Source organism: Drosophila biarmipes, chromosome 2R (genome assembly GCF_025231255.1).
Source record: "Drosophila biarmipes strain raj3 chromosome 2R, RU_DBia_V1.1, whole genome shotgun sequence".
NCBI lineage: Eukaryota > Metazoa > Arthropoda > Insecta > Diptera > Drosophilidae > Drosophila > Drosophila biarmipes.
Genome location: NC_066615.1, coordinates 16,337,947 through 16,365,028, shown reverse-complemented (window position 1 = coordinate 16,365,028; position 27,082 = coordinate 16,337,947). Strand labels below are relative to the sequence as shown.

General features: G+C 41.9%; 1 protein-coding gene and 1 non-coding gene across 3 annotated transcripts in view; one reads left to right on the top strand and one right to left on the bottom strand.

The window, feature by feature from the left end:
* LOC108036517 (matrix metalloproteinase-2) overlaps nucleotides 1–27,082 on the top strand; it is a 78,906-nt gene that overhangs the window by 12,193 nt on the left and 39,631 nt on the right. Inside the window, exons 2-3 of one of the 2 annotated variants that reach the window (XM_017112723.3) lie at nucleotides 5,714–5,815; nucleotides 5,899–6,101. In XM_017112723.3, coding sequence (XP_016968212.1) covers nucleotides 5,714–5,815; nucleotides 5,899–6,101 — 305 coding nt within the window. Of the gene's footprint in view, nucleotides 1–5,713; nucleotides 5,816–5,898; nucleotides 6,102–16,800; nucleotides 17,415–27,082 lie in introns of those variants that run through there. The other variant, XM_017112724.3, reaches the window with a different exon arrangement.
* Trnam-cau (transfer RNA methionine (anticodon CAU)) lies at nucleotides 13,066–13,137 on the bottom strand. The gene has a single exon. It is a non-coding gene; the product is annotated as a tRNA-Met (tRNA).

Here is a 27,082-nt window from a genome sequence, read left to right as displayed (position 1 = left end):
TCAGAAAGTTTGTATACATTTCTATCAATTCAAAAAACGAAAAATAAGAAAAAATGTGTACAGAATGCAATGAAATTTCAGGAATATATTTCTTTGATGAAAATAAATTAAGCTCTCATGAAATATACCTAAATATCGACCAACTGAATATTTTAGCTAAGAAACGTGATGACAACCTTGAGAAAAAAGATTAACTATACATTAAATCAAAACATGAATCTTTAGATCACCAAAAATACAAGCTGCTTATCCTAATTTGGGCGTCATATGAGCATAAGGCAATTGAAATATATTGTTTGCTCAACTAACCACCGATTTCTCTCGCTGCACCGACGACTATAGAGCCAACAAAGCAACTTTCAATAATATAGTATCCAACCCTATCTCGGTGCTCTCTTCTTTGGCTTCGTTGCTTTTCTTATCCCACATTAATCAATGTTGATTTCAATTAATTTAACCATCTCTTCGCTTTGTCCAGCCTTCTGGAGGGGTGTGTGGGTGGCTGGTTTGGTAGATGTGTGTTTTTTCTTTATTATTAAGTGTTTGCCCTGGTGGGCGTGGTCATCACTCGAGCCGCTGGCTGGCACATCCTTTTTATTAAAATTCGCAGTCTATAAATTGCCAAGGAGCTGCAGTGGGCTGGCTGGCCGTGGGATTGGCCGGGGATGAGGAAATGGGGTATGACTCGCGCACATGTTTCCAAAGACGCGTGTGTATCCAAGACTTTTATGAGACAGCAACAGGAAATGCATGGGAATGGTCGGGGCAGGGCCCCAAAAGTGGGAACGTGTGTATCTCTAAATGGAGCAGGTCAACCGAGGAATGTGGAGGAATGCGTAGGGGACCGAAAATAAGAGTCCAATTCTGCATACAAAACACACGCCCCAAGAATTATACAAAGCAATTTTCCCTGCTGATTGAGTTATTTATTGTATAAAACTAGCCAAGAAATGGTTTTTACATTTTTTACTTGAATGCCCAAGTACTTAAATGCACTACTTTTAATTCCATTTCCCATGTAAACCCAATAAATCCATTGATATGATTGATTTAGGAACCATTTCACACACTCACTTGCAGTAAATTTGTTTGCGGCAAGGACCTGTTGTCCTGCCAGCACATTAAAGTCCATTTCCGTGCGACTTGGCCTCGATTTCATGCTCTTTGTGGTTTTTCATCTCCAGTTTCCTGCTCTATCTGATTTTCCTTTCTGCAAGGCGCATTTCCCAGAATTTGCGGCAGGATCCTCCTTGGCAGGCGCCGAGTGCATATGATTCGGGGGAGGGCGGAGGGCTTAGATGGATGCGCTCGTTTGTTGCAGTCGCCTGTCATTTTTATAGGTTTGTTTGCCTGCCGATCCGGCGACACTTGTAGGTGCTTTTTATTGGCCACCGTCGCATGTGGAGCAGAGAGTTATGGCCAGCATATGAAGCCTTATGATTTGTTTTTGCGGTTTCCAAGGCCCCAGCATGGAGTTCCAAAATCAGACACAAAAAACCCCGATTTTCTGATCCAATAACTTATAATATTTAGTGATCAGTAAACCTATTTTATTTTGAACAAAAACATGATTGTATGTAATATCTCTTAAAACTGGGTCTCTACATTTTTTTAACATAATTCAACGTCTAGTAATTTAACTAAACATCATATTTAATTTATAATGTATTGATAATAACTTACCTCAAGTGTGATTTTAATTAACTATCTGCCCTGACCCTTCCACACATTCTTTAATTATCCCCCTTGCCATTAATAAAACAAACTCTCGCCCCTGAATTAATGAAATTAGGCGCCCCGATAAGCCCTTTATTTTTATTTCCCAGCGAACCGCTCTCGTTTAATTATAATCCAATAAAATAATAAACATATCGCCTCGTCCATCGTTCAATTTACTTTCACACTTTCACCGAGAAGTTCTCCTTGTGACACGCCAACTTAACTAAATTAAGCCCCACAATTATTGGATGGCAGCGGGGAAAAGCCATGGGCCCCCACCACTCGCACTTTTCTCAATTGTTTTTTCGATATTGCTTTTCGTTATTATATTATGATAACATGATTTTGTTTACACGACAAATACTCACGTAGCACTGTTTTACTATTATTGTTTCTGATACGCTGCTCTCACCTCTTTTCCCTCGGCTTTTTCCACTCCACTGGCGCTTTTCTATTAGTCAGAATCATGGCTTGGCCACGTACGTACACCCCGCAGCCACTTCCTCGCTTTTCCCCCCGCGATTTTCCAGCACGTAGCTGGGGCCACAAATTTCCCATTAAAAACGCAAAAGGCCAATGCATAAATGATTGATACCAAAACGGGGGCTGGGGGGAAGCGCTGGTGGGGGGTCAAATGTGAGCACTTCCGTCGCTCGAAGACCTGGGCAATTCATTCACATGCCCATCCATTCATAACTACGAATTATAGTTTATTGTCGTCGTAAAACGCTCTACTCGGTTCTCCGCCATTTGGCACACCTTTGCTAAGCACTGTTTACAGTCCGCAAAGCCTTCGATTAGCCAAATTGACTAGTTGGGTTCGCTGGAAAGGAGCGCAGGCTCTGCCAATTGAATCCCCTCCACCATCCGGGCTCCTCGACGGACGGGTCTTCCATTCATTAAGAAACTCGAAGCGTCTGCAGTTGTCTCCGCTGGCCAGACATTCGGCTTCCGCTGTGTGCCACATTATTCTTGTCCCCACCCGCAATGTGTACAGGGAGGACTGCCTAAGGCGAACGCAGCTGGCGGTTCCTAAAAAAAAGTAACATCCCCTTATGATGGTATTTGAATGGTTAAATGTTACATTTTAAATATTTTTATTTAAATTTTTTTTTAGTTTCTTAAAAACGAGATAGTATGGTATAATAACACAAATATTATTTATTTTGTTGGATAAAAATATCAAAATATCTAAAGTAACCATTTCGATATCATATAAATTAGTACATTTTTGTAAAATCTTTAGAAAGGTTATATTATAGATATAATAATTATATAGAATATAAAGTTTTTGAAACTCAGAATTGTATAAACAAATAGCTTCTAATGGATTTTAAGGGTTGCTTTAAATATACTAATAAAATATAATATATCTTGGGCGAATATAATTAAGTCTGTCTTATTGAATAGCGACAGTACTTGGAACTCTCCTTTGCATTTCAAGCTACATATATTAATTGATATTGTTATCGAGTAGCCGAGGAGTATAGAGGGGGTCGGAGGCAAAGACAGTGGCGGAGACAGAGGGCTTCGTACATAGCCGTGGGGGATCGTTATGTGAATTTCAATTCGCTAGTGTGGGCTTTCTTACGTTACCCGGCGTTACGTATGGCCGGTGACGCGTTCCGAGCAACGTGACAACGGAACCCATTGAAGGGAGGGTCTAAGCGAACTTTTTTTTGTGACGCACATTTGGCTGGAATCACTGCTAACAGGGGTCAGGAGCTGCCCTGTGCTGCACCTGCCACAGGACTCAGTGTTGGGTTTATTTCCACTGCTTCTCCTGGGTCCTTTATTGCGAACCTGATGCACTTGCATCGCTGCGGGTTACGTAAAAAAATAATAAATAAACTGGCAGAAGCATACGAAATGCTGCCATTCCGGCCAAGAAAGTTTCCTTCGGGCTTGAACTACAACATGTGCTTACTTTAGTGTGACTTTTGTGGCCTTTTAAATGCCGCAAAGTCACAAAAGTGGAATCAAATCTGCGGATTCACCCCAGCTAACTTTTATGCTCCCTTGAGAGCAAACATTTAAAATCAGATTGTTTTTGATCTAGAAAGTAGCAGGGCAATCAACTTTCCTTTGCCTTGAGTTCAACTCTTTAAAGCCCAGTTGGTTGGTGGCCAAATCAGAGCTGATTTCTGCATTTGTATGCACCGCTCACAGCTACTTTTCAGCACCTAAACACGATGTAGATGGGCCATTCATCATTCGAAATAAATCCCAACTAATCGCCACACATCACGTTGCCTCTATAAGAATGCCAATGCCCATCTAGCCGCAACTTTGGGCTAACGATTCTTTTCATGAAATTTGCAAATCGTTTGGCCATTCAAAAGTTTGTATTCCACACAATTTTTTAAGCGACTGACATTGGCAAGTGAGGCGAATATCGAAAAGTTCCGTGTCGTGGGGGGTTGGAAAAGCGTGGGGTGCGAGTGTGACAATTTTCTCATATGTGGGGAAAATGAAAGAGAAAATTTAATTTGCAGGTCACGTAATTTGCTGGTGTATGTGTCAAGTTTGCCCGGCGTGCCATTGTGTGTGCGTTAGTTAATAAATATGCGCGCACGCGATGTAAAAATATGTAAATCCAGAGGCAACTCACATATGGCCCCGAATCGAGTCGATATTCGAGTTGGCTTCTATTTGTTTTTTGTTTTTCTGCTCTCGCAATTTACAGTTATGACCCAGTATACGTACAAACTTTGGGGCTGTACGAAATTCCCCAGGGAATACGCCTTTCCATAGGGGAAATATGAGTCCAAACAGTAATCCCAAAGATAAACTTGAAAGCGTGTGGGGCCTGGTTAAAACCGAAGTTGGGAAGAGGTCTTTTAAGGGCTTTTAAGATTTTAAGAGCTTTTTTAAGTAAGAAATAAAATATTATAATAATAGATAATATATATATACCATATATACAATACAACTCCAGAGCTGTACGCAATTCCCTGGAGAATTCTGACTTTAAGTCCCTTAGATAAACTTGAAAGCGTTGTGCTCCTGGTTAAAAATGAAGTTAGGAACATACCTTTTAAGGTCCTTTAAGATGTTTAAGAGCTTTTTTATAAAGCTGACATTCTGTTCGACTTTTAAGAGATTTAAATGTGGGAAACATGAGTCCAAATAACATTATCCCATAGATAAACTTGAAAGCGAGTGAGGCCTGGCTAAAAACGAAGCTAGGAACAGGTCTTTAAAAGTCTTTAAAGATATTTTAAGAGCTTTTTTATAAAGCTGGCATTCTCACTCATATAAACTGGCAAATGAATCATAAAATATTATAAAGAATCAAACAACAGGTTATACAACTGTTATATACCAACAGCTAAGTAGAAAACATTAAGGTTTATAGAACTCTTAAGCAGTAGGAGGAATCCGAAATATTTCTGAAATATAAAATATATTAATGACATATTTACTAATATTTTATATATAATCTTAATCATTTAGGTATGCCTTAAAGACACTAAAATACTTGACAAACTCCATCGATATGACAAAATAAACGTAAAAGTATGCAACGCCTTTAGTGGCCCTAGAAGGCAGCCTTACGATTTCGGCCAGGAGATATGGAAATGGCTTAAAATGGCTGCCAAGCCTGCTTCCTTCGAGCACTTCTCCATCAACGTTTCCTTGCACTTTTTCTGTGGCATACTTTTTGGGTTATTAATGTTAAAGTTTTTGTTGCTGTTTATGTTCTGTTGTTGCTGCTGCCGCCCGCCGCCCTATCTGGCGTTGCTTTTATCATTAACTTTATGCAAAAAGTTTCGGTTCTGGTCCTTTTTTCGGGACTCGTTTTTTTCAGCCGGTTGCTGTTGATGCTGGCAGGCAGTCAGGCAGCCAGGCAGCATCATTTGCAAAACGACAAATAGTTTGGCTCACCAAACTGGCCATATGGCAGAGCAGGGCAGGGCAGGGCTGGGCCATTGTTGCGATACCCGTTCCTTTGGCACACTTCCCTAATGTATCTATCCATCTCTGCTTGCAGTACAATTACCTCATGCAGTTTGATTACCTGCCCAAGTCGAACCTGGAATCGGGTAATCTTCTCTCCGACGAGAAGCTGACAGAAGCAATCGAGAGTCTCCAGGTAAGGGCCACCGCGCCACCCCATCCCAGTGCCCACCCCGCATCCATTATGCACAATTTCACAACTAACATTACCGTCTGCAGGCTTTTGGCAACATTCCAGTTACGGGCAAAATCGACGCGGCAACGGCCCGGCTCATACAGAAGCCCCGGTGCGGCGTGGGCGACCACCGCTCGGCCAATAGCTTCTCGCCGGATAATCTCTATCACGACGGCGGCTACGGAGTGCGGGTGCGGCGCTACGTTCTCCAGGGACCCAAGTGGTCGAGGACGGACCTTACGTGGAGGTAAGTCGCTCTAAAGCAGTTCCTTACAATCGAAACTGGATGGGTGAAACCATTGTGTAATGGCCTGAAAATTGGGATACACATAGGTTATCTTCTATATTTTATGATTAGATAGTTATATTTATCATAAAATGTATCTTACTCTTTTTTTTAAGATTTTTTCGTGTTTATTATATATTATATGATTTCTTTAATTACTTCTTGAAGAATGCAAACCCCTTTTTTTGGCTCTAGATTTTTCCAAAGGCAATAGGCTTTAACAAAAACAAAAACTTTTTAGTAACCTAATTATTTAATTGAAAATAACTAACGTTTTTGCATGCTTTAAATGCATATTGTTTGTGTCTGTCTTGTTAAGTATTTTATTGATAAAGATGTTTTTCACTTTTCTCAAGGAGGAGAAGCCATCATTGCCAATGTAGACCAATCATTTTGTGCATATATAAATATAAACTCCTGCCTTTCCCCTAATTAAAAAGGTTTCTTAACCTTGTGGATTTCGAAGGGTTTTATGCAGCATCTATTCACCTCGGAAAATTCCTCATTATGCGTCTCCCTGGGCAACCCGGAGACTACATCCACTGGCACATCCCTCCCTCTGCGGATGTTCATTTCAATTAAACTGCATGCAGTTCATTAATTTTGCAGCGTTCATTTAGATGCGAATTTATAATTTTACAAGGAGCTCCTGTTTCTGACAATCTTGGCGGCTGCTCCCCAGTCTTTGCCCCGTTGTCCTGTGCATACGGGCGCTGTCAATTAATTCAAAACTCAAACGTTGCGTAGCTTGTTAATTTTTATTACGGCCATTGCACTCGCCCCCAGAATGGTATTGCATAATTTTGGTGCCTGGCCAGAGCTTGTTTTTATTTTTATGTAAAACAATTCAGTGCTTTCCTGGGTATGGGGCGACCTTAGTTGGCTGCTGTTCGGTTCCCGGCTGTTGGGTTCGCCCAGATGACCACCCGCTGGGCGGGAAGAGCTCGAAAGTGGTGGCTGCGCTGCCTTTCATTAAACACTTTGCGCCAAATTGAATTTTACGATGAGCTGAGGCGAAGGCGCTCTGATTGCAGCTGTCACTTGTAGTGTTGTGTTTGATTTTTAATGCGCAGCTGCATAATTGCGCTTGAAATATTAAACTGGCAGCAGTGGCAGTCTATGTCATTAGGAAATTTCCCAATTAAATTTGCATAGCTTCGAGGAGTTGGTCTTGCGCCGGCGAGTTGCATACTTTCGGGCTGAGCGGGCAAAGTTGAAAGCTCATCGCGGCCACATTGCACATACGCCCCGGTGGCCCGGGTCCCTTAAACTGCTGCTAGTGCCATCGCTGCGTTCGGTTCATTGGGGTTCATGCAGCGATAGCTATTTAATTATTTCTTGTGTCGTCTACCCTTAATTGGCCATTAAGTGGCAAGCGACCAAAAGGGGCAGAAACGGCAGGACAATATTGCGACTAAATTAAAGCATTACGCAGGATACGGAGTCGCTGGATCCCCGGATTCCCGGATCCCCGGCTCACAGCGGTGGCTGCTCGCACCAAATTGACTTTACATGAAATATACATATACCGATGAGGTTGTCCGCCCCCGGGCGATGGGATATCAATATGTATTGACCTGCTTTTGGCCTAGCTGCATGTGTTCCCCTTAATTGCTGCACAAAGCGAAAACGAGGCGTCGAAATGGGGAAACGAGGCGGCGTGTCGGATTGGTGTTGTGCTGGCAAGTGTTTTTCCATTTCCGCTCAGCATGGAAATTGTGGGACGGAAGTCGTTCTTAGCAGTTTTGTACTCATTTTGTTTTCACCGCATTTTCGCGAGAACACACAATGACAACATCCTGCCACAAAGTTGTCGCCATCTCTGAATTCCTTAAGATATTAACTGTTGGAATTGCTGTGGGATGCACTGAGAGAAGAGGTTCTAAATGCAATATAGGTATATATGCATTTATAAAAGTTAAAGCAAAAATGTTGTTTATTTGCAAAATATTTTTGCTGTTTTATTTTGTTAATTTAACTTTAGTTTGCTATAGGGAAATTATATTGTATAAAAATCTAATGAATCACAATTAAGACAATCACCACTCCTTCAATTGCTGAGTTTATATTTCGTTCATATGCACATAAAATAATCTAAAATATACCCAAACCTTCAGATTTGGCTTATTGTTTAGTGAAAATCTATTTCTTGGCTCATTTAGCTTCCAGTGCAGCCGCAAATCAAGTGACAGTAGCAGCTTCAGCTTCAGCGGAAGTGACCGAAAACTTGCACTTTGCTCAAATGTTTAAACTAAATTGGCAATTGTCCTGCTGGAGAATAGGGGGAGAGTCCTTGTTTGGCAATGGCAGTGCTCGTAATGTGGCATTTACTTGGCTGGAAATGAAGCTTTCACACTCTGCCCATTGCACTGGAGTGTTGACTCACTTTTCCTCTAACTTAAATCTGTCTTAATTAAGTCAGTTATGCAGTCGGGCTTGTCGCCCAGAGTCAACTTGTCAAATGGCCATTGAATGGAGCAAAAAATGCTTTTTCTTCATTCCCTCTAAGCTTCCATTTTTCATTTTCCATTTTCCATTTCTCCATTTCGCTCTTAATGCATCGGCAAACAATTGTCCAAGCCGGGAAAAGTGTCAATAAAACGAGAACTAGTCGTAGCACCTGTTGCTTTTGCCCATTTACCTTTTGTTCTGGCTTAAAGTGCGCTTCATTCTTGGCAATTTTTTTTAGAAAGCCTGGCAAAATTGTTTGTGAAAATTCTTGAAATATTGCAAAGGGAAAGTTTGCCGGAGCTGTGCAGCATTTTTTCCCCTAACTGAGGGTGTTTCATTTTGGCCAAGCGCTCTCTATTAGAAGCAACAATGTGGCTGGTCAGGAACTGGCCATTAATTGCTCCTTTTTGTGGCATTAATAAACCGCAGCGAATGTGCATTGCGCACTGGATGGGCATTTGTTAGATTTTTAACAACATTAATAAAGTGCACGATGGAGTCAAAGGAGCAAAGGATCTCTGGGAGTCCTTAACACGCACATTCTTGCGTTTGCGTTTATGCTTATTAGCGTGCATGCGAGCCATTAATACGGTGCACTGAGAGAAACAGAAAGAATAGGAAAGGGGACGGGCACGTGGCACAACCTTTTAGCTGCTGCCGCATAAAGAGGCGACGTGGACGGATGCCTTGTGGCAAACGTCATAAAAACTTTGCGCCACTCGGCAAAATATCGAGTACACAAGGACCTTCCCAAAAGCACCATCTTGTTGTCCATGTTACAATGATAAAAAGTAATTTTATGACGGCCACTCGCACGCCCACAAAAGAAAAGGACCGGATCCTTGGACCAGAATGCAGCTCCACCTCGAGTTGCACTCATTGTGTCCTTGGCCCGCTTGGTGTCCCACCTCCTGATGGCAAAGCTTTTAACCGAAGGACGTAACCGGAAACTCCCAGACAAACTCCAGATCAAGTTGGGATCAAACCTTAAAGGGTAGAATTTTTTAGGTAAAATTTTAATCGCATATTCCTTTTATTTATTTATTTTCTCTTTAATAATTTTTCAACAGAATTCGAATTTTTCTTAAGTTTGAACACTTTTTAATATGGGGTCTTCTTTAAAACTCAATTGTATGCAAATGATAATTGAAGTGCCCAAACGTATGCAGTAAATATATAGATAGTACTCTAAATAAATAAGTTCTTTGTTTTATGCATTATTGCATACTTTTAGACACATTAATTTTAAATTAAAAGTGCTTTCAAAACCCCTATGACTGATAGAGTATAACTATTCTATTCTACCATCTGTGGCACATAAAACCGATCAAAAATATCTCAAATCAAATGGGAGTGAAATAGCAGAGAAGCGTTTTGGCTAAATGAATTTTGGATTGCAAAACAATAACGAAAATGTGGCAAACAGTTATGGTTCCCCTCCACATTTATCCCTCTTATACTCTCTTTATTTATAACCCATTTTTTTACGATTCTTAATTTGCATAAAATAATTTGCTGATCAACACCAGCGAGCGTTTTTCTCATCATAATTTATTCGCCTGGCGGAGTAAATCACACGCACCAGGCTGAAAGAGATGGCAGCTTCAGAGTGCGAAAGAGAGGGGTGTTTGGCGAGTGAAAGAGAGGGAAAACGGGGGCATTTAATGCCGCAAACAGAACATGGCAATAGTTTTATGCTGCTTCAGCTTCTGTTGCTGTTGTTGTTGCTGTTTATTTTGCAGCAGTCATTCGCAGAGTTGCCTTTACTGCACTTTGTCCTTTCATCCAGCTCGTCCTTCGCCCCATCCTCATCCTCCGCCGCCTCTGACCCCTAACCCCTGGACACTCCTGACATTCCTCAGTCTGTCCGCTGTGCATTTTTTCGGGGGGCGGTCAGGGCTAATGGGCGTCCATTGGCCATAGTTTTCTGACTTTTCGTATGCTGTCAAGTGCTCGGCACTCGAAATTATTATCTGCCATTAATCATGGCCATAATGTTTGCCAGCTATAAAACGGAGCAAGTGCAGCCAGAACAGCACTGCAACAGCGAACCGGACTGTACTCAGTAACTGCTGGCAGTTAGCAACTTACAGAGGGCGGCTTTAAGGAAGTTCCCTAATGGAATATTATAACTACGAGCTGAGCTATTAAGGTAAAATAGGTTTGGCTAATGGAAAGGCTCTTCAGTGGGTGAATGCGACAAGCTGGACAATGCAAATAGGCATAGGATCACAGCTCTGCCGCCACACAGAGTGCCGTTGGTGTAGGTACAAACTTCTGAATAGTATTTATTTCAAATGAAAGAAAAAATGTCATTTGTAGTCTAACGATTCTCAATATAAATATTTAGAAATTAATATTTCTTAAATGCTTGGTAGTAATAAAACTCAATGGTACATATTCAGGACCTATTACTCTTTGACCTGCCCTCCAAAGGGTCAGTTATAATTTCGTGCATTGCTTTATTACTGTGACAATTATTTTAACTGCTGGAGATTTTTATTATGATATTTTTTCATAGAATTCCATATCTGTGCGCTTTTTTAAGTCATTTGCCACTTGTCTGGGGCGATTTTTATGGGCCAAAAGAGTGAATAAAATGGGGGGACCCAGGGGCGCCCGAGAAACAAAAGTGCCGCGTACAGTAGGGAACAAAAGCTGCTTGAGGTAAAGCTGGCAAGTATTGTAAACTAAGCTCGTGCATAAATAAAATCCTCAATTTGGGTTCATATTAAAATAGACATTTTGTGCTGAGCTCAGACGGAGCTCAAGGAAACTGTGTCAACATCTGTCTGTGTGCGGGCAGTGTCTGTGAAAGGATTGCACTCACACAAGGACTCGCACACACCCGCGCGCCCGTGATATATGCCAAATTTATGATGTGGCATATTTTCTTATGCTGGCTCTCGGGTCTTTGAATTTTGCATGAACTTTGATAGCATATAGGTTGGGCTCTCCTTTTCCCCCGTCCTGCAGCCCCAGCCCAGCTTACACCGATACGTACGTGCAGTATATCCTTTGTCTTAGCGATTACTCCTTGAGTCGGCAATCCGATACCGCACAAGGTGTAGCATTTCAAAATTTAATAACCAAGTGGGCTGCAGGAATTGCCACCGCACAAATGCCTATAAGTCCCTCGCTTCCTGTTCGAGCTGCGGGCGAACCGAATTCGAGCCATCGACTGGTGGACGGGGCTTCCGAGGGCCTGGAGGTGGAGGTGGCGGTAAGGGAAGGGAACGGAACGGAACCCATTGAAAACCCATTTGCCAACCGCCCGCTGACACAGCCGCAACAACAGCAGCTGGCGGGGGGAGGGGAGGGGAGGGGAGGGAGGAGCGGATGGACGGGCGGTCCGCTTCTTTGTATGTGTCAACTCTGGAGGGCAGAACCAAATGCACACACCAAAAATATGTTTCCATTCCCTACATGTTTTACTCATTTTTTAAGCCATGCATTTTTCTTTTTGAGTGTATAACATGTGAAAAAGTTAGGAACTGTTTGGAACTATTCTTATATATGGACTTATGTGTTAACTTTGGGATAGGCAAACTTCATACAATAAAATACTGATTTAAATGATCCCATCACTAAAAAATGTTTGCTTTTAAAAGTTTTCCAAGCTATCTAACAATTTTTATTAAAAAAATGTTTATATTTAATTCACTTTCTTTAATTTTTCATAGAAAGTGATTAAATACAAATTGATTTTATTATAGATATCTTTTGTTTATTTAGATAAGATAGATTTTTAAAGATATATATATTTTATTTTTATATTTTTTATTATACATATTAATTTTTATTTTTTAGTAAAGAGAATTTAAAAAAAATGTATGTTTAAACATTTAAATTTAAGTTCATATTATAAAATATTTTATGCTTTATTTTTCTTAAAATGAGTATTTCTGTGAATAGCAGCCTCAGTTTTCCCCAGTGTAGGATTGGGTCTGTGTTTTTCCGCTGGCTACTAGTCAGTCAGGCTGGGCATTTGGTTTTTGTGCCACATCAGTCACTGCGCCACAGAAACATCAGGAGCAGCACAAACACACATCCGCCGCTGCAGAACGCCCTTTTTGGGCAACTTAACACTCGCAGGCTGTCGCTTAGCCATCCAGCCACCCAAAAGTACCTCAGGCCACCCCAGGCCACCCCAGAGCACCCACTCGGCTCCACCGAAACCGTTAGTGCATCAGTTTTGTGTGCTAATTTAGCGTCTAATTTTCCATGGACAGCAAATGAGCAGCTTCAGCTGACGCTTTTCGGATGCCTTTGTTTCTCTGTTGTGTCAAAACCATCAAAACGAGATGACGCTGCAATCGGAGGTACAGCAAAGCGATTGCATTTTGTCACTTTCGTGATTCGACACTGAAATTCGCACGGCAAAACTCCATTATAAGACGACCTACGTAGCTGCTGAAGAAGTACAGAAAATAATGGTTGGAAAAAAAAGGTTTTTTATTTAAAAAAATCCCCATAGCAGAGCAAGGTTTCGATCCTCGGACCTCTGGGTTATGGGCCCAGCACGCTTCCACTGCGCCACTCTGCTTATGTGAAGTGCTATAAATAGTTGTCACATTATAGAGCTGCAGGCAGAAAATTGGCAAGGCAAAATTAGATTCAATACCAATCTAAGTGGTGAAATAGATCCAATTTTATGCTTGTTATTAAGTAATGTTATCAAAACTGGAACGTGTAAAACCAGATTAGATAAAACCGTGTGTTTTGGTGTGTCGCCTAAATGTTATGATGACTTATCAAAAATCGGAACTGATATTTTGGTGAATCATAGTAAACTATGAGTTTTTGAAAACAGGTCTTTAAATATGTTAAGAATTGAACTGCCTTCGAAAACCTTTTAAAACAACTACCTCAACTTTATAAATAAATAGTAAGTGAAAAGGCAACTTCCATTTAAAATTCGTTTAATAATGACTTATATAAAATTGGAACTGCTATTGTGTGTCGTTATAAGCTAAGAGTTCTTGAAAAACTGGTCTTTTAATCGAATGTTTTAAAACTTAAACTGATTTTTAGAAATTTTTTTAAATAAGTATCTCAACCTTTACAAATGCAAACAGTACCTAAAAGTTAAACTTCCATGCGAAATGCATCTGATAATTGGCATAAATTGGCCATCGACACATTGCGTTGCCATAAATTAACCCCCACAAGGAAACTTAGACCATGACGCAAATGCCAATGACGCTGACCGAGGATTCAACACACACCATTTCGATATGTATGGGATTTATATATGCGTGGGATCCTGCTATAATATTATACACGTCTGTATGGCATTGGCATCCGCGTAATTATGTTTGCTTCCGTGGCCGACGACGCCAGGAGCAGCGGGAACCACAAGGATGCGGAATGCCAGGACGGGCAGGATGGCCAGGATGCGGGGCTCGGGGGGCGGGGGGCGGAGACGGAGCCAACAATGTGTGGCTTGAAATTTGACACTTTCACAGTTGGTCAGTTGATTTGCTCGCCCCCGAACCAAGCCCCCCGCCCACCGCTCTGCAGGCTGTCTGCATTTTGTTAGATTAATGTCCTGTTCAATCATCAATGGTTCGGCGTGGAGCGCCATCTTTGTTTGTATAGCACTTGTTTATCGCTGTCCTGGCTGCGCGGAGACACTCGCAGGGCAGGGATAAAGGAGCACTGGGAGAGATCTTAGCGAAGTTGGTAGTAACTTTAATAAATAGTTTTAAAATGTTTACCTAAACTATTATTTTTGAGTATCATTGGTAAAGTATTTATATGTATTTTACTTGATGTACGTTTAATTTGTTATTTTAGAAATTAACATTTTAAATGATTAAGGATTTCAAAAATGTACTATTTGTTTTGTTTTATTTATTAGAAATTATTAGAAAATAAAATTTAACAAATTTTTATTAGGACATCAAGTGTTTTTTTGCAATGACATTGGTTATGTATTTATATAAACGAATAGTTCATTTGTTTTTTTTATTCTTTTTACAAATTTAAATATTACTTAAGTATGAAACATTAAACTTTAATTTTATATTCCGTTTTTATAAAGAATATTCTTGCTCTCTTTAAAATAAAATTAGAACATTTAATATTCGAATATCTTGAAGATGAATATCTTGAATATCTCAGAAAGAAGGGGCCCATATTATTTTGCAGTGCATTACTGGTCAGCGATAACGGTCATTGTTGGTGTGCCTGTGTGCGTAAGCGTTCGCTGTTTGTGTTGGGTTTCATCCTTCGCTTGTTTCTGCTGCTCTTTGGTTTCCTTTTCTGTAGCTTCTTTTCCTTTCGTTTCCCGTTCATTTGCTTCCTCGCCCTGTTCCCGGTTCCTTCTGCTCCTTCGGCTCCTTCTGTTTGTTGCCTTGCCCCTGCATTCATCCTTTGTTTTGTCCCTTCGTTTACTTTTAATTCATTTAGGTTTCGATTTGATTGATGACCACTTTAATTGCGGATATTAAATGACAAGCGCCAGAACCAAATCGCACCGAAAATCCCAAAAAAAAAATGGAGCATTCCTAATTTTTAGGCATTTTTTTCTCAGCAGGCTTTTCGCATAGAATTCATGAAAGGGATCAAAAATATGGTGCAAAAAAAAATATATATATATTTATCAGTTTCTAGGAATATAAAAAGGAAGCTCTTTTATTTTTGTAAAATAATTTAAAGTTTTTCCTTTGGAAAGCCCATTAAAAAGCATACATTTTTAGTCCAAAAACAAAGCTTCCCTAATTTTCTGTAATTTTTTCCTCACGAGGGAAATGAGTTAAGGTGACCAAAAATAATATGCAGCCATCTTTTACAAAGTAAGAATTACTAAAAACGATGATTTGCTAATAATATATTTAACAATTTCTAGGAATAGGAAAAATAAGCTTTATTTTTACAAATAAGTTAAAGTGTTTCCCTTGGAAAGCACAATAAAAAGCTGCCTCTCATGCCCAGTTCAATTTCTTTTTCTTCCTTATAATTTGCCACCCCCTCCTTGAGGCGTTCCCGCGAACCCTGCACTACGCATAAACCCAGGGACCTTTTGATTAAAGGTCTCTTGTCCACACAATTTTACGCCTTTGATGTGGGCGCGATATAACGCTGTTGATATAGGGTTGCCGGCGCGGAGGAGGGCCCACTGCAATCGCAAGTGGGTTACACCCGCTGTAACTACATAATAATTCTAATGAAAAATGTCAGGAGGCAAATTTGATTACTGGCTTTGATTGTCAATTAAAGCCCAGCAACAATTTGCCGTGCGGTGAAATCTCGTTACGTTTATATGGCCGCCAAGTCGCCCGGCAGACAATCTATATACTTTGTGCACACACGGATATTTATGGCGCTGTGTGTCAGAGTTGATGACGAGCGAATCCTAATTAATTTTGCAATACATATGTATTTTCGGGGGCGAGCCGTGCACTAAGTGACACAGCAACGAGTCGCAGTTCGCCTGCTCATTAGCCGCATTAATTGATAAATTGATATTGGCCTGGGGGCCAAAGTGGGTGAGGATGGTGTGGTGCGGAATTTCGGGGGAATATGAAGTCCCAGTTATGCTGCACTGACCAAAGTTGCCACTCGAAGCTGAAGTTTTCCCCTGGAATCGCAAAGAACAACATCCTTTCTCGGCCGCCGGCTCTCTGTTTGTCTGGCTGTCAAATCAAACTTTGATTTGATTCCATACAGCAACTGGCCGGCGTCCAAACTTTTATTCAAACTGACAAGTTTCCCTGCCCAGAGACCGCCAACAATCAGTTAATGCATGCGGTACGCTTGGCTTTTCGCCTGTTTTTGGGTGTTTTTCGTGGGTTTTTGGGTGTTTTTCGGGTGTTTTTGGCTCCTTTCTGATCCCCAGTTGATTAATAGATGGTAGTTTTAGTGTCACAACTGTCTTGATTAATGCTTGGTCCAGTGGAATTTGTTTGTTTGCCGAGGCGGGCAGAAAGAAAGTGAGGGAGGCCAATTGTTAATTGTGGTTAAGCGCTTTTAATTTCCACATGTGAGCCGAGCCCAGGAGCCACGAAGCGGAGGGACCCGAAGTTGGCAGAGCCGAGCTCATCCAAAAACCCGAGGGGCAATTAAGGATGCGCATGCGCAGCAATCTCTTATACGCAGGGCAAAAGCTCTGCGAAAAAGCTCCGAGATCGAACTCGAGCTTGGTGACATTTTCCATTGAAATACGGCGGCACACTTGCCGCACAGCTCAGTTGCTGCCAAGTGGTCAGTGTGAGTGGTGCCTCCAAGGAAAGGAAAATGTCATCAGGAGAGTGCAGAAGCTCAGGAGCAGTGGGACCACCAAGATCATCCGCCTGCGGAAAGGGCAGGGGAACCGGATGGGGAAGAGGAAGTGCCACTCTAGACACGAATCATGAATCAGCGGCGCATTCAACGTCAACACGTAATCCCTCGCAAGGACTCTTCGCTGTGGCGGCATCATAATAATGCCCCCGATTAAAGAACAAAAAGCCAGGCTGAAGTGCTGCAAGTCATTTGTGTGCTCATTGTGCAAACAGAACCCGGGTCCTTGTTCCCGGTTTCTGGTTGCTGCTTGCTGGCTCCTTGTGCCTGATTCCGCCTGATTCTCGACTCCTGGCTCCCGAGTCCGGACTCCTGCGCCGGAAACGCTTTAAGAGCCCCCCGAAGCAGAGGGCTTAGTGCAGGCACATAATGTCTGCTAATATTTGAAGAGTGCGTCGCATTAATTGACATGAAAGAAAGTCACGAAAAAAAAGTACAAGAAAAGGATGCAGTCGGCAGTAAAGGATGTGTATGTTGATGTGGCTGTGGCTGCGCTCCTCCTAATGAGTGCACGACAAAGAGGAGCCTTCTTGATGGGTAAGTGCCTTTGGCTAAGACGGCTTTGGCCCCTTTTGGCCCCCTTTAACCCCCCGAATGAAACTCCTCTGAGTGCTGTGATTTTAGCCAGTGATTTATGTGCCAATAAATGCAGGCGGCCAGAGGGCATTAATATTAGATTGCACCACCGACCATTGGCCGGGTCGTATATCCCAGTTCGAAATTAGCCTCGATAGCCTGTGCGGATCTTTCCAGCGATTCCCGGCCCCATGTTAATTAAGTGCCGCACGAATCTCTTCATAAATTACACAATTTTCACCCGCTTTTCCGGCTACGGCCATTAGCCCCACTGGCATATGCCAGCAATCAATTCGAAATTATACACCACAATTTCTCATCGTTGTTGTTTTTGCCGCTTGTCAGCCTGCCAATTAGGCGATATATATATTGCACATCCATACCTATATATATGTGGCACTAAAATGCAAATAGGTTTGCTGATTTTTGTTGTTATCCCCACTTTGTCCGTCCGCAATCAACCATCAATTGTCAAACATTTTCTAGTTGATTACTGGCTTTTTTTGGTCTCCCATTTTCTAACGATTTTCGTTCTTTGTTTGCCATTCTCGTTTGGCGTTTTTAATTTTGCCCCATTGAGTTTTTCACTGATGCCGAATTAATTGAATGTTTTGTGATATTTATATTATTGATTTGGCTGGGTGTTTTTCATTAAGTAATTATATTTGCATTCATAATATGCTCTTTATGTTCAATACAAATATATGCTTATTGTATTACCAAAGCGATTGTTTAAAGGTAAGAGAATATAATTAAAATGTCTCTATTAGGCTAGAATTTTGTGAACAGATTTTTATATTATTTAATAAACCAGATTAGTGGTCATTTTTGCATAAATATCCCCTTTTTAAGTGTATAAAAATTGCATAAACACTTTTCTTCTGGCATTGAGATTGTTAATAAATTAAATAATCCATCTTAAGATGTATTTAAAATAGGGAAGACTTCATTTTCCATATAACATGTGTTTGATCTGAATTTAAAATAGCATTTAGATTATAGTACTATATTAAGAGATACTTCTATAATAAATATAATATATTCATAGATGCGTGATCCTTGGAAAATGCCAAATTAGCTCACCCATATACTCCCAACCAACTTTCCTTTTAGCTGCCCCCCTTCCTCCGCAAATCTCCGGCTTTGTTTAGAGCACCTCGCCACAAAACAAAACCAAAAGATTTTAAGCCAAAAAGTCAACCCTCCTCCGCCTTTTCCCGCATTTTGCCCCGAGTCCTGGCATCTTTTGTAGATTTGCGTGAAAAACAAAGACTGGCTAAAATTCAATTAAAGCGAAAGGAAGTGAAAATCGTTTGTCGCTGGCACAAAATGCTCCATATTATATTTAAATGGAATTAGTTTTAATTAAGTCCCTTGCTAGGTTAGGCGCAGCCACAAAGAAAATTCCCTTTCCGGCCAGAAAAATGTTAACAGACTCAAATTACCAGTTCGCAGCCCAAAAACCCCCACCCAAAAACCAGAAAAAAAGAAGGACCCAACCAAATTAAGCAACAGCAAAACAAAATGAAACCAAAATGTAGCCGCCGAAGGAAGTGATTAAAATTTTACCTAGCCCCAAAGCCCCCGAAAAACTGGGAACCCAGACCCCAAAAGCGAAGACCCAGGAATCTCGCTGGCCTTTCTGCTCCCTTTTACCTTTTCCTGTTGTACATTTTTTTGTAATAAGTATTAATTAATGCAAAAATGAAGACGAAACGTAAGTAGGGCTTCGGCCACTGCTTCTGCCGATTTTGCCTCTTGTTTTACAAAAGAGCAGCCGCTTTTTGCAGTTGTTTCCCTTTAGTTGGAGTTTTTTGTGTTTTTCGTTTTTTTTTTGTTGAAATTTGAGACCCGCCGTCCAAGCAAAGTGACGCAAATTAAGAGAACCCCTGGTCAGGGGCAAGTCAAGCAGAAGCAACTTAATGAAAACGAAATTGACACCTAGCTACCTGGGAATGGCAATGGCAAGGTCTGTCCAGGGCATTCTCGTCCTCGAACCCGCACTCCGCCTTCTTTCCTGACCGCAACTGTAAAGTTATACGCACGGGTGGAGTTACTCTGTATCGGTGGGTATGTGCCCTGTGGAAGGGCGGCTTTTTAGTTTTCTTTTTTCCGGGGTAAAGGACATGTCAATAGTTGCCCGCCGCCTCGCACTTCCTGTGACATTCTGCTGCCCATCATCGGGCGACACACACACACAGCGCACTGTCCTGGCCGCTCATAAATCTTCCGCTCTCGGCTTTCTGGGTGTGTGTGCGCTTTTATCTGGCTTTCACGCTTCCGGGCGCTTCCTCAGGACCTCCCCTTGAATACCAATCCCCACAGTCCAGGAGAACCCGGATCCAATACGAAAACCGAAAAACCAAAGACCGAATTGTGTCTCCAGTTATTTGAGTTTCGTTGTTTAGCTCATAAATCTGCTTATCTGGGGAGTCGGATCCATTCGCAACCTTTCCCCTTGCAAAAGGGCTGAAACTTTTTGTTTTTCCAGCTTGCTTTCCCAGCAGCTGTGTGGCATTAGAGAGAGAGGCTAAGGGCTTTGGCAACTTGACCCTGTTGCAGTCATGCATAAATTTCTTAGATTCCCAGCCCATTGACAAGCCACACGAACTCCGAAGAAATATAAATTAAAATATGTTTCAGTATTCGGTAGCCCGAGAGTTATAAATATTTTGGGGGGGAATTAATTAAGCCCCTCTGCTCGGGCTGGGGACCGAAATATGCACAAAATGGAATTAGAGCCGAAAAAAGATAAAAACGTAATGAAATGAAATGCGGCCTAAATGTTTTCGGACATTTTGGGATTGTCGCAGGCGGTGGAAAAACAATGAAGGGGCAATAAATTGGCAGGAAGCTGGGGCGGAGCGAGGCTGGCCGTAGGAAATTGAAATATGTTTGGCCTACAAATGGGTTGAAAGGATGCTGCTGTGTGAACTGGAGTGTAAAGTACAGGGATCCTAATGAAAGATTACGATGGGGCAGGGGGAGTGCCATAAGGATTATGGCTGCAGGTTCGAGATGATCCATTGTTATCGACAGGGAGCCAAATGGGGGGCAGGGAACCGAAAGGAAAGGACAGCCCAAATAATGTGGCGTTAATTGTGAAGGAAAGTGGAAACGAAATATACCAATTATATTAAGACGTTTAGCGTATTGAGAGGCGGTCTTAAGAGCTTTATGTAATTGAATTTAACTTGGCCAGCTTGGCCAATTAATAACTAAGCCCCTAATTAGTGCCATTCCTACCAAGGACTGATAGCAGGGCCACAAGATATTTAGCTATTCCACTTGTGCTTTTTAATTTAAATTTTGATTTGCGGTCAAAAATTCCTGCCCGGTCATATGCGACAATTTCCCTCAGTTATTTCTATTTTATGTTGCGCACGTACATATTTTTTCCTTGGCCGAGCAGCAGGATGCGGACAGGATGCGGACAGGGCGCTCCGCAGGACACTTTCGGCTGCAGTCTGCATACGTCATCGAACTGTTGACCGAGTTGGCGGCGAGCCAACATGTTGCCTGTTGCCTGTCAGCACAATTTCCAGATAGTCACGGACTCGGAGCTCGACTCCTGGGTGCTGGGTGCTGGGTCTCGGGACTCCGGACCAGGACCAGCAAAGATTCAGGACCCAAAAACAGGGCCCGGGACACGCAGCTAGGACACACTGTTTTATGCATGGCAGGCACTAAGGCGCAAAGTGTTGATAGGGCACACCCAAACCCGTGCCCGAACCCAAGCCCCCTCACATTCTCCCCGGGACAGCGAGTCTGACACAGACAGATGCAGATTTCTGCTGAGGCTGCAGGGGGCTCCAGTGGCAGGACTCGAAGGATCCTGCCGCTGGCCCCGTCATAAAGTGCAAAACTGAGCCAAGCCAGAGCCAACTGCAGTGGCCACAGTGGGTGCACACAGGACAGTGGCGTCAGAAATTACATCGCCGTCAAATAATACAGAATAATACCCATTGGGGGATATCTATACACCTAAAAACAGATTGAAATATATTAAAAGGTGATATTCGAATTCTTTACTGATATACTCGTATTATAAAATTGTAGCTATATTTGACTTACTCAATTTTACACGACTTAGCTTTCATTTTCTCAATATTTATCTACGCAAAAGTGTGTTTTGATATTTTTTGCTTGTAGCCTAAAAAGAAACACTTAAAAATAAGATCGTGAGGCTTATCCTTTCTTGTTTGATTAACTGTAGTGCCACCCTAGATATATGCGATTTTGCAAGACATTTTTCTGAATGTAAGCTGTAACTGGGCAACCGCAGAAAAATGAGCCGAGGCCAGTTTCCACCTGAGCGGCCACCTGGAGCCCGTGGATTCCGTGGCTGCCGGGGCTGCCGGGGCTGCCATTCCGCCACTGATGATGCCTGCTTCTCGCCTGGCATCCATCAAACGCCGCCATATTGAATCAACGCAAAATAATTGCTTTTTAAATGGGTTTTTATACTGGCAACCGGCTGAGAGAACAGGATCCTGGACATGGCGGAAGGCCCATAAATTCAAGGCATCGCTGCCACCGCCTTGTATTATAGCCTCGCCACCACAACTGCCCCTGGGGTGAAGTTTTTCTCTCGTTGCGAATCGTTCATCGCTTTTCTTACTCGATTCCCGCCGATTTGTGAGCTTTAATTTTCAGATTTATGCCCATGGCTGCAAGGACATTTTTAATGAGATTTCGCTTGGCTAGTCCGAGCAGGATAATAGGAGGAGGCACTGGAGTCCGAGGCGTTGACAGACACAGATTACGAGAGATATTCCAAAAAGTCAGTGCGGTTAAGCAGCTGCCTCTGGTGGAGGGGAATGGAGTGGAAATGGAAGAGGGCTATATGTAAGCAAACTTAAGTTCTCCATCGGATGATGAGAGTATACATAATTTCCCGCTGGGCCAGAAACTTTTCCTTGTTTTCAGTAAATTTGCGTTAGGCAAAGTGGTTAGAATTTTCTTCCCCTCGCCATCGCCATCTTTTCCTCGCCGGGGCAATGACAACATAATTAGCTCATTTATCAACTGAATTTGTTTTGGTTGGGATAAATAAATCAAACGTGGAGAATTTATACTCGATGGAATTTATAACCACTTTGATTTAGTGATTTTTAAGTTGTTTTCGGTTGATCACGAATTTGTGAAATAAATTTAAAAAAAATCGAAATTAAGACTGTTTTTGATTGAGTTATTAAGTGTTTAGATTTTAAAGCAGGTTTTCAAAAATATTCTTCCTAAAACCCCATAAAAACAAAAATCTGGGTTTTCTATAGTTTGATTCAAAAATTCAAATTGAGTATTTTGCCGCTGACAGCAATCAAATACAATTTGCATCACGACCGAGGGTAAAATGAAGCGAGACAAGGAAAGGTAGACTGTAAGAGGGAGAGCCAACCATTCGAGTCATCGAGAACTTAATTGAGTTCAACTGAATGTGTCAAGTCATGTGGCCGAACTTCCATGCGAGATTCATGCGCAAATCGAGAGCAGTCACTTGTATCTTTGTATCTCGTACTGACAGGCATACCTTTGGGCACACCAATGCATGGGTAATTTATGGCCAAGAGCCAAAGAGCTCATATCACTGCCCGATAATTGCACACATCGGCAGGATAAAAGATAATGTGCGGCTATTAAGGCAAGGGCGGAGTTGGCAAAAACGCAGCAACGTTTTAGCATTTCCGTTTTGGCACCGGAAACGGAAGTGTAACTGCCGCAGGGGCGCATGTACTTTGTGTCCTTTTTGTCCGGCCACGCCCCCCGCTTTGAGCCAAGACGTAGCCGGTTGCATTTATAATTAACATAATGATGGCATTTTGCTAAACACCGTTTTCCGCATGTAACACACACGGCCAAAGAGATAGGTTGAGTGGCAAGTCAGAGATGGGGATGGGGATGGTGCTGGTGTTGGGGATAAGGGGTGGACTCGGGGTGGCACTCAGCAACGGCTGCATAGTTGACATGAAATGCCAACTTAATGTCAGAAAGTTAACATGCCACTTGAAATTAACAAGCCGCGCCGAGTCCTTCTGTTCCCCAACCTCCACCTCCCGAAAACCCACCTCATCAACGGAATCCTTTCTGCATTGTTTTGCGCATGCATACGTATGCCCACATTTATATATATAGTTGGGCCCACACTCGTCCTCATGTGTGTCCTGTGCTGAAGTGCCTGGCCCGACTTGACACAGGCGACTGGCGTGTCAGGTGAGGCGCATTAAAAATGTAGAATTCCATCTTTTAGTCAGCGTTTGTAGCGTTTTTTGTCAAGTGCTTTCGGCCCTGTCTAAGTTAAAGGGCCTCGAGTGGCGGGCTTTGTTGTCTTTCGCAAGCAGTCGCGCTATTTAAAACCACATGCGAAAGGCCCCATATCCCTTTTATTTTACATAACTAATGAAGCAGATGTTGTGCAACAATAGATAGATATATCTATAGATATACACCATCCCAATGAACTTGGCTGGCTGCCTACCCTAGAGAACTGCGCGGTTCATTTGGCCAGGCCAAAAATTGATTGCGAAATGCGGCAACCACTTTACTAACCAAAAATGCAGTTTATGCAACCCAAAAGAGTTCTGCCCAATTGAGTTTATGATATTTGTGGTATTTTCGCGTATAATCTGTCAAACGTGCTGCCATCATCAATAGGTGTTTGTTTCTGTAGCTAAAAATACACGAAATTCCTGGCGTGGTTGAAAAATGCGAAATATGTATTAATTAAAAAGAACAGCATGAAATTCCCTTATCAAGCACACGAGTTTTTTATTCGGCAGGAGAAACCCGAACTCACTTTAAAATACATTTAATTTAATATTCAAAATACATGCGTGTAAAGAAACAACAATGGCTCGGGGTAGATATTTTGGGGCCCAAATTGGTCGTTAGCACATTGGCGGGGGGTGATGGGAGGGTGATGGGTGGTCGTGGGTGGAAAAGGTCGCTGCAAATTACACGTGACATGCTAAATGGCTGGAGGTGAGGATGGGCATGCAGATGGGGAAGGAAGATGTTTCTCGCTTGACAGCAGCACACGTCCCTCCCGGTTGCCGTGCCAAAATGATCATAAAATTAGCGCACAAAAGTAAAACATATGAGACGCGATTTGAATTTGACGCCATTACCTTCATTTGGTCACAGGCATTTACAGTGAGAAAAATTAATAAATACCTTTTGATTTAAAAATAAATAAATTAAAAAACATATCAATAAATATATGGCAAAACTTACGTATACCAAAAAATTTGGCATACGATAAAATAATTTTTTTAATTACGAATATTAGTTTTTTTTAACTTTAAAACTCTGCTTAGCGGCTTAGAAAAATCAACTAATTTATTTCTCATCATTTAACATTAGAATTAAATTTAAAATTGACATTCGAGATTATTTGAAAGCAATTTGATTATTTAACTTTCGATTAAAAACGTTTCGAGCTTAAATAAGAAAAATACAAATTTTCAATATTCTTTTGAGGTTTTTAAGTATATATCGTATATCAACGATTTTGGCAAACATTTTGCGAAACTAAAAAATATTTCTCGATCTGAGATTTCATTATAATCTCCAATCTTTAGTACGCCAAAAATGCTTTTAATTTTAAAGTCCACCATTTTCCGCTGTGCACCATCAGTGGCTGAAGAATCCGTACTTTGGAGAGGGACCGGGAGACACGCATAATGACGCACCAGGCGCCAAAGTCATTTGCATATGCCAGCCTAACCAAAAAACGAGCACCTCCCACTCCGCAACCCACTTGGCTGTGAAAAACCGAGGGATATGGGGGAGTTGTGTATTTTTATTGGCAGCTGCCTACGGCCGGAGACTGCGTCTGCCTGTCTGGCATACTAAGTGTGCGTTTGCCACCCCCTGAAAAGTGGGGGAAAAGCGGGAAAACCACCTACCCGACCCCATCCCCTCGATAATAATCGTACATTATAATGTGTTTGCCCACTGATAGCGTTAATTATGCAGGGGCCGCAGCGCTAATTATGATTTGTAAGCTTCGAAAGTGCTCCGTGCTGTGCTGCCTACTTTCAGGCGCCGCGCCTTTAATGAACCCACATCGTACGTGTTCGCCGGCCAATCAATGGGCCATTGTTGGATTCGAAATTCGAACTGAAAATGTGCGCAATCTACAATCGTCGACGGGGGGCTTTCAAAGGATGTTTAAAACGCCACTTGAGGAGCACAAAAGGATGCAGCGGATACAGCAGTCGCAGCAGTCCCGCAATTATGTTACAAAACGTTGCAATTAAGCAAACTGTAACAAAGGCATGACCGAGCGCTGTAACTAGATACGAGGTGGGAAGCCGGGGGACAGCGGCTGCAAAAAATCGGAGAAACAAAAAACTTCCGCTGTCAACGCTGTATCTGTATCTCCATCTCCCTATCCCCATCCCCATCCCCATCCCTGTAACTCACTTTCCGCACTCAAGTGCACTCCGAGCTCGACAACTTGAGGAGGAATTCGTACTGTATTGTGTGTGTGGAAACGTGTTCAATTGATATTTCAGAACGCGCAGGGAAAAACTTATAAATAGCAGGGGGGTGCCCAGAACCGGAGCCAGCAACTTGAGCCAAAAACTGCAATATTGCTTTTCTTTTGCTCCTCCGAAAAGCCCAGACTTGGTCTAAAAATACAAACGAGATATGCTTAGAGTGAGAAAAGGTCACTTGAGGCCAGCTTCGGACTTAAAAAGCTGGTCCGCAGCGCAGCTACTGGAGCTACTTTGCCTCGAGTCTTGGCCGGGCTAAGAAAGCCAAACAAGTGGCTGCTCCATATTGATTGCTGAGCCATCGCTCCGGGCTGCACTCGAGCCGAGGCAAGGCGAGACCGTCCCACTTCACCCTAAATGTCACACCCCCTTAGCCCAACAGCAAATGAGCCCCAAAAAACCTGTGCACTCGAGGAAAAACTTCTCTGGATTAGGCTGTCGAAATTGAGAAAGTTTAGCCAGCTGATCTGAAATATTTATTAGAAATTCAATGATGGTTAGAGTACCTAAGAATTTTTTACAGGGGTTATGGCTTCTAAAGTGTACTACCTATTTGGTGAAAGATAACATAACATTATAACATTCTTATAAATATTTAAAATATGGATAGATATTGATAGAAATTTGAATAAATATTTAAAATATAGGAAGATATTGATAGACATTTTTATAAATATTTAATTATTTAATTAATTTAATTATTTAATTATTGATAGAAACAGATAGATGATTTATCCATTACTTTAAATTATTCTAAAACTAAAGTGGTTTTCCTTTTTTTAGAAGCTATTTATATTTGATGAGCGCTTTAAACAATGTTACTTCTTAAAGATAATTTGTTATCGTAAAACTAGTAATATCCCTCTGTGTAACCAAAACCGAAGCCCGATCCACCTGGTGCGATGCTCAAATGACTTTTCCCAGCTGCATATTGAAATTTTATTGCATTCGGCCCTGAGGGGCTGAAAATCCAGGGGGACCAGAGAGGAGTATGATTCCGGAGTCAGACTTTTGGGGTCGGCAGTCAAGTCAGTCAAGCGGCACAAATTCAAACATTTGTATTGCTGAAATTGAAAAAGGTGTCGGGAGGAAAATGAAAAATTATGCCACGGATGGTGAGGTATTCCAGGG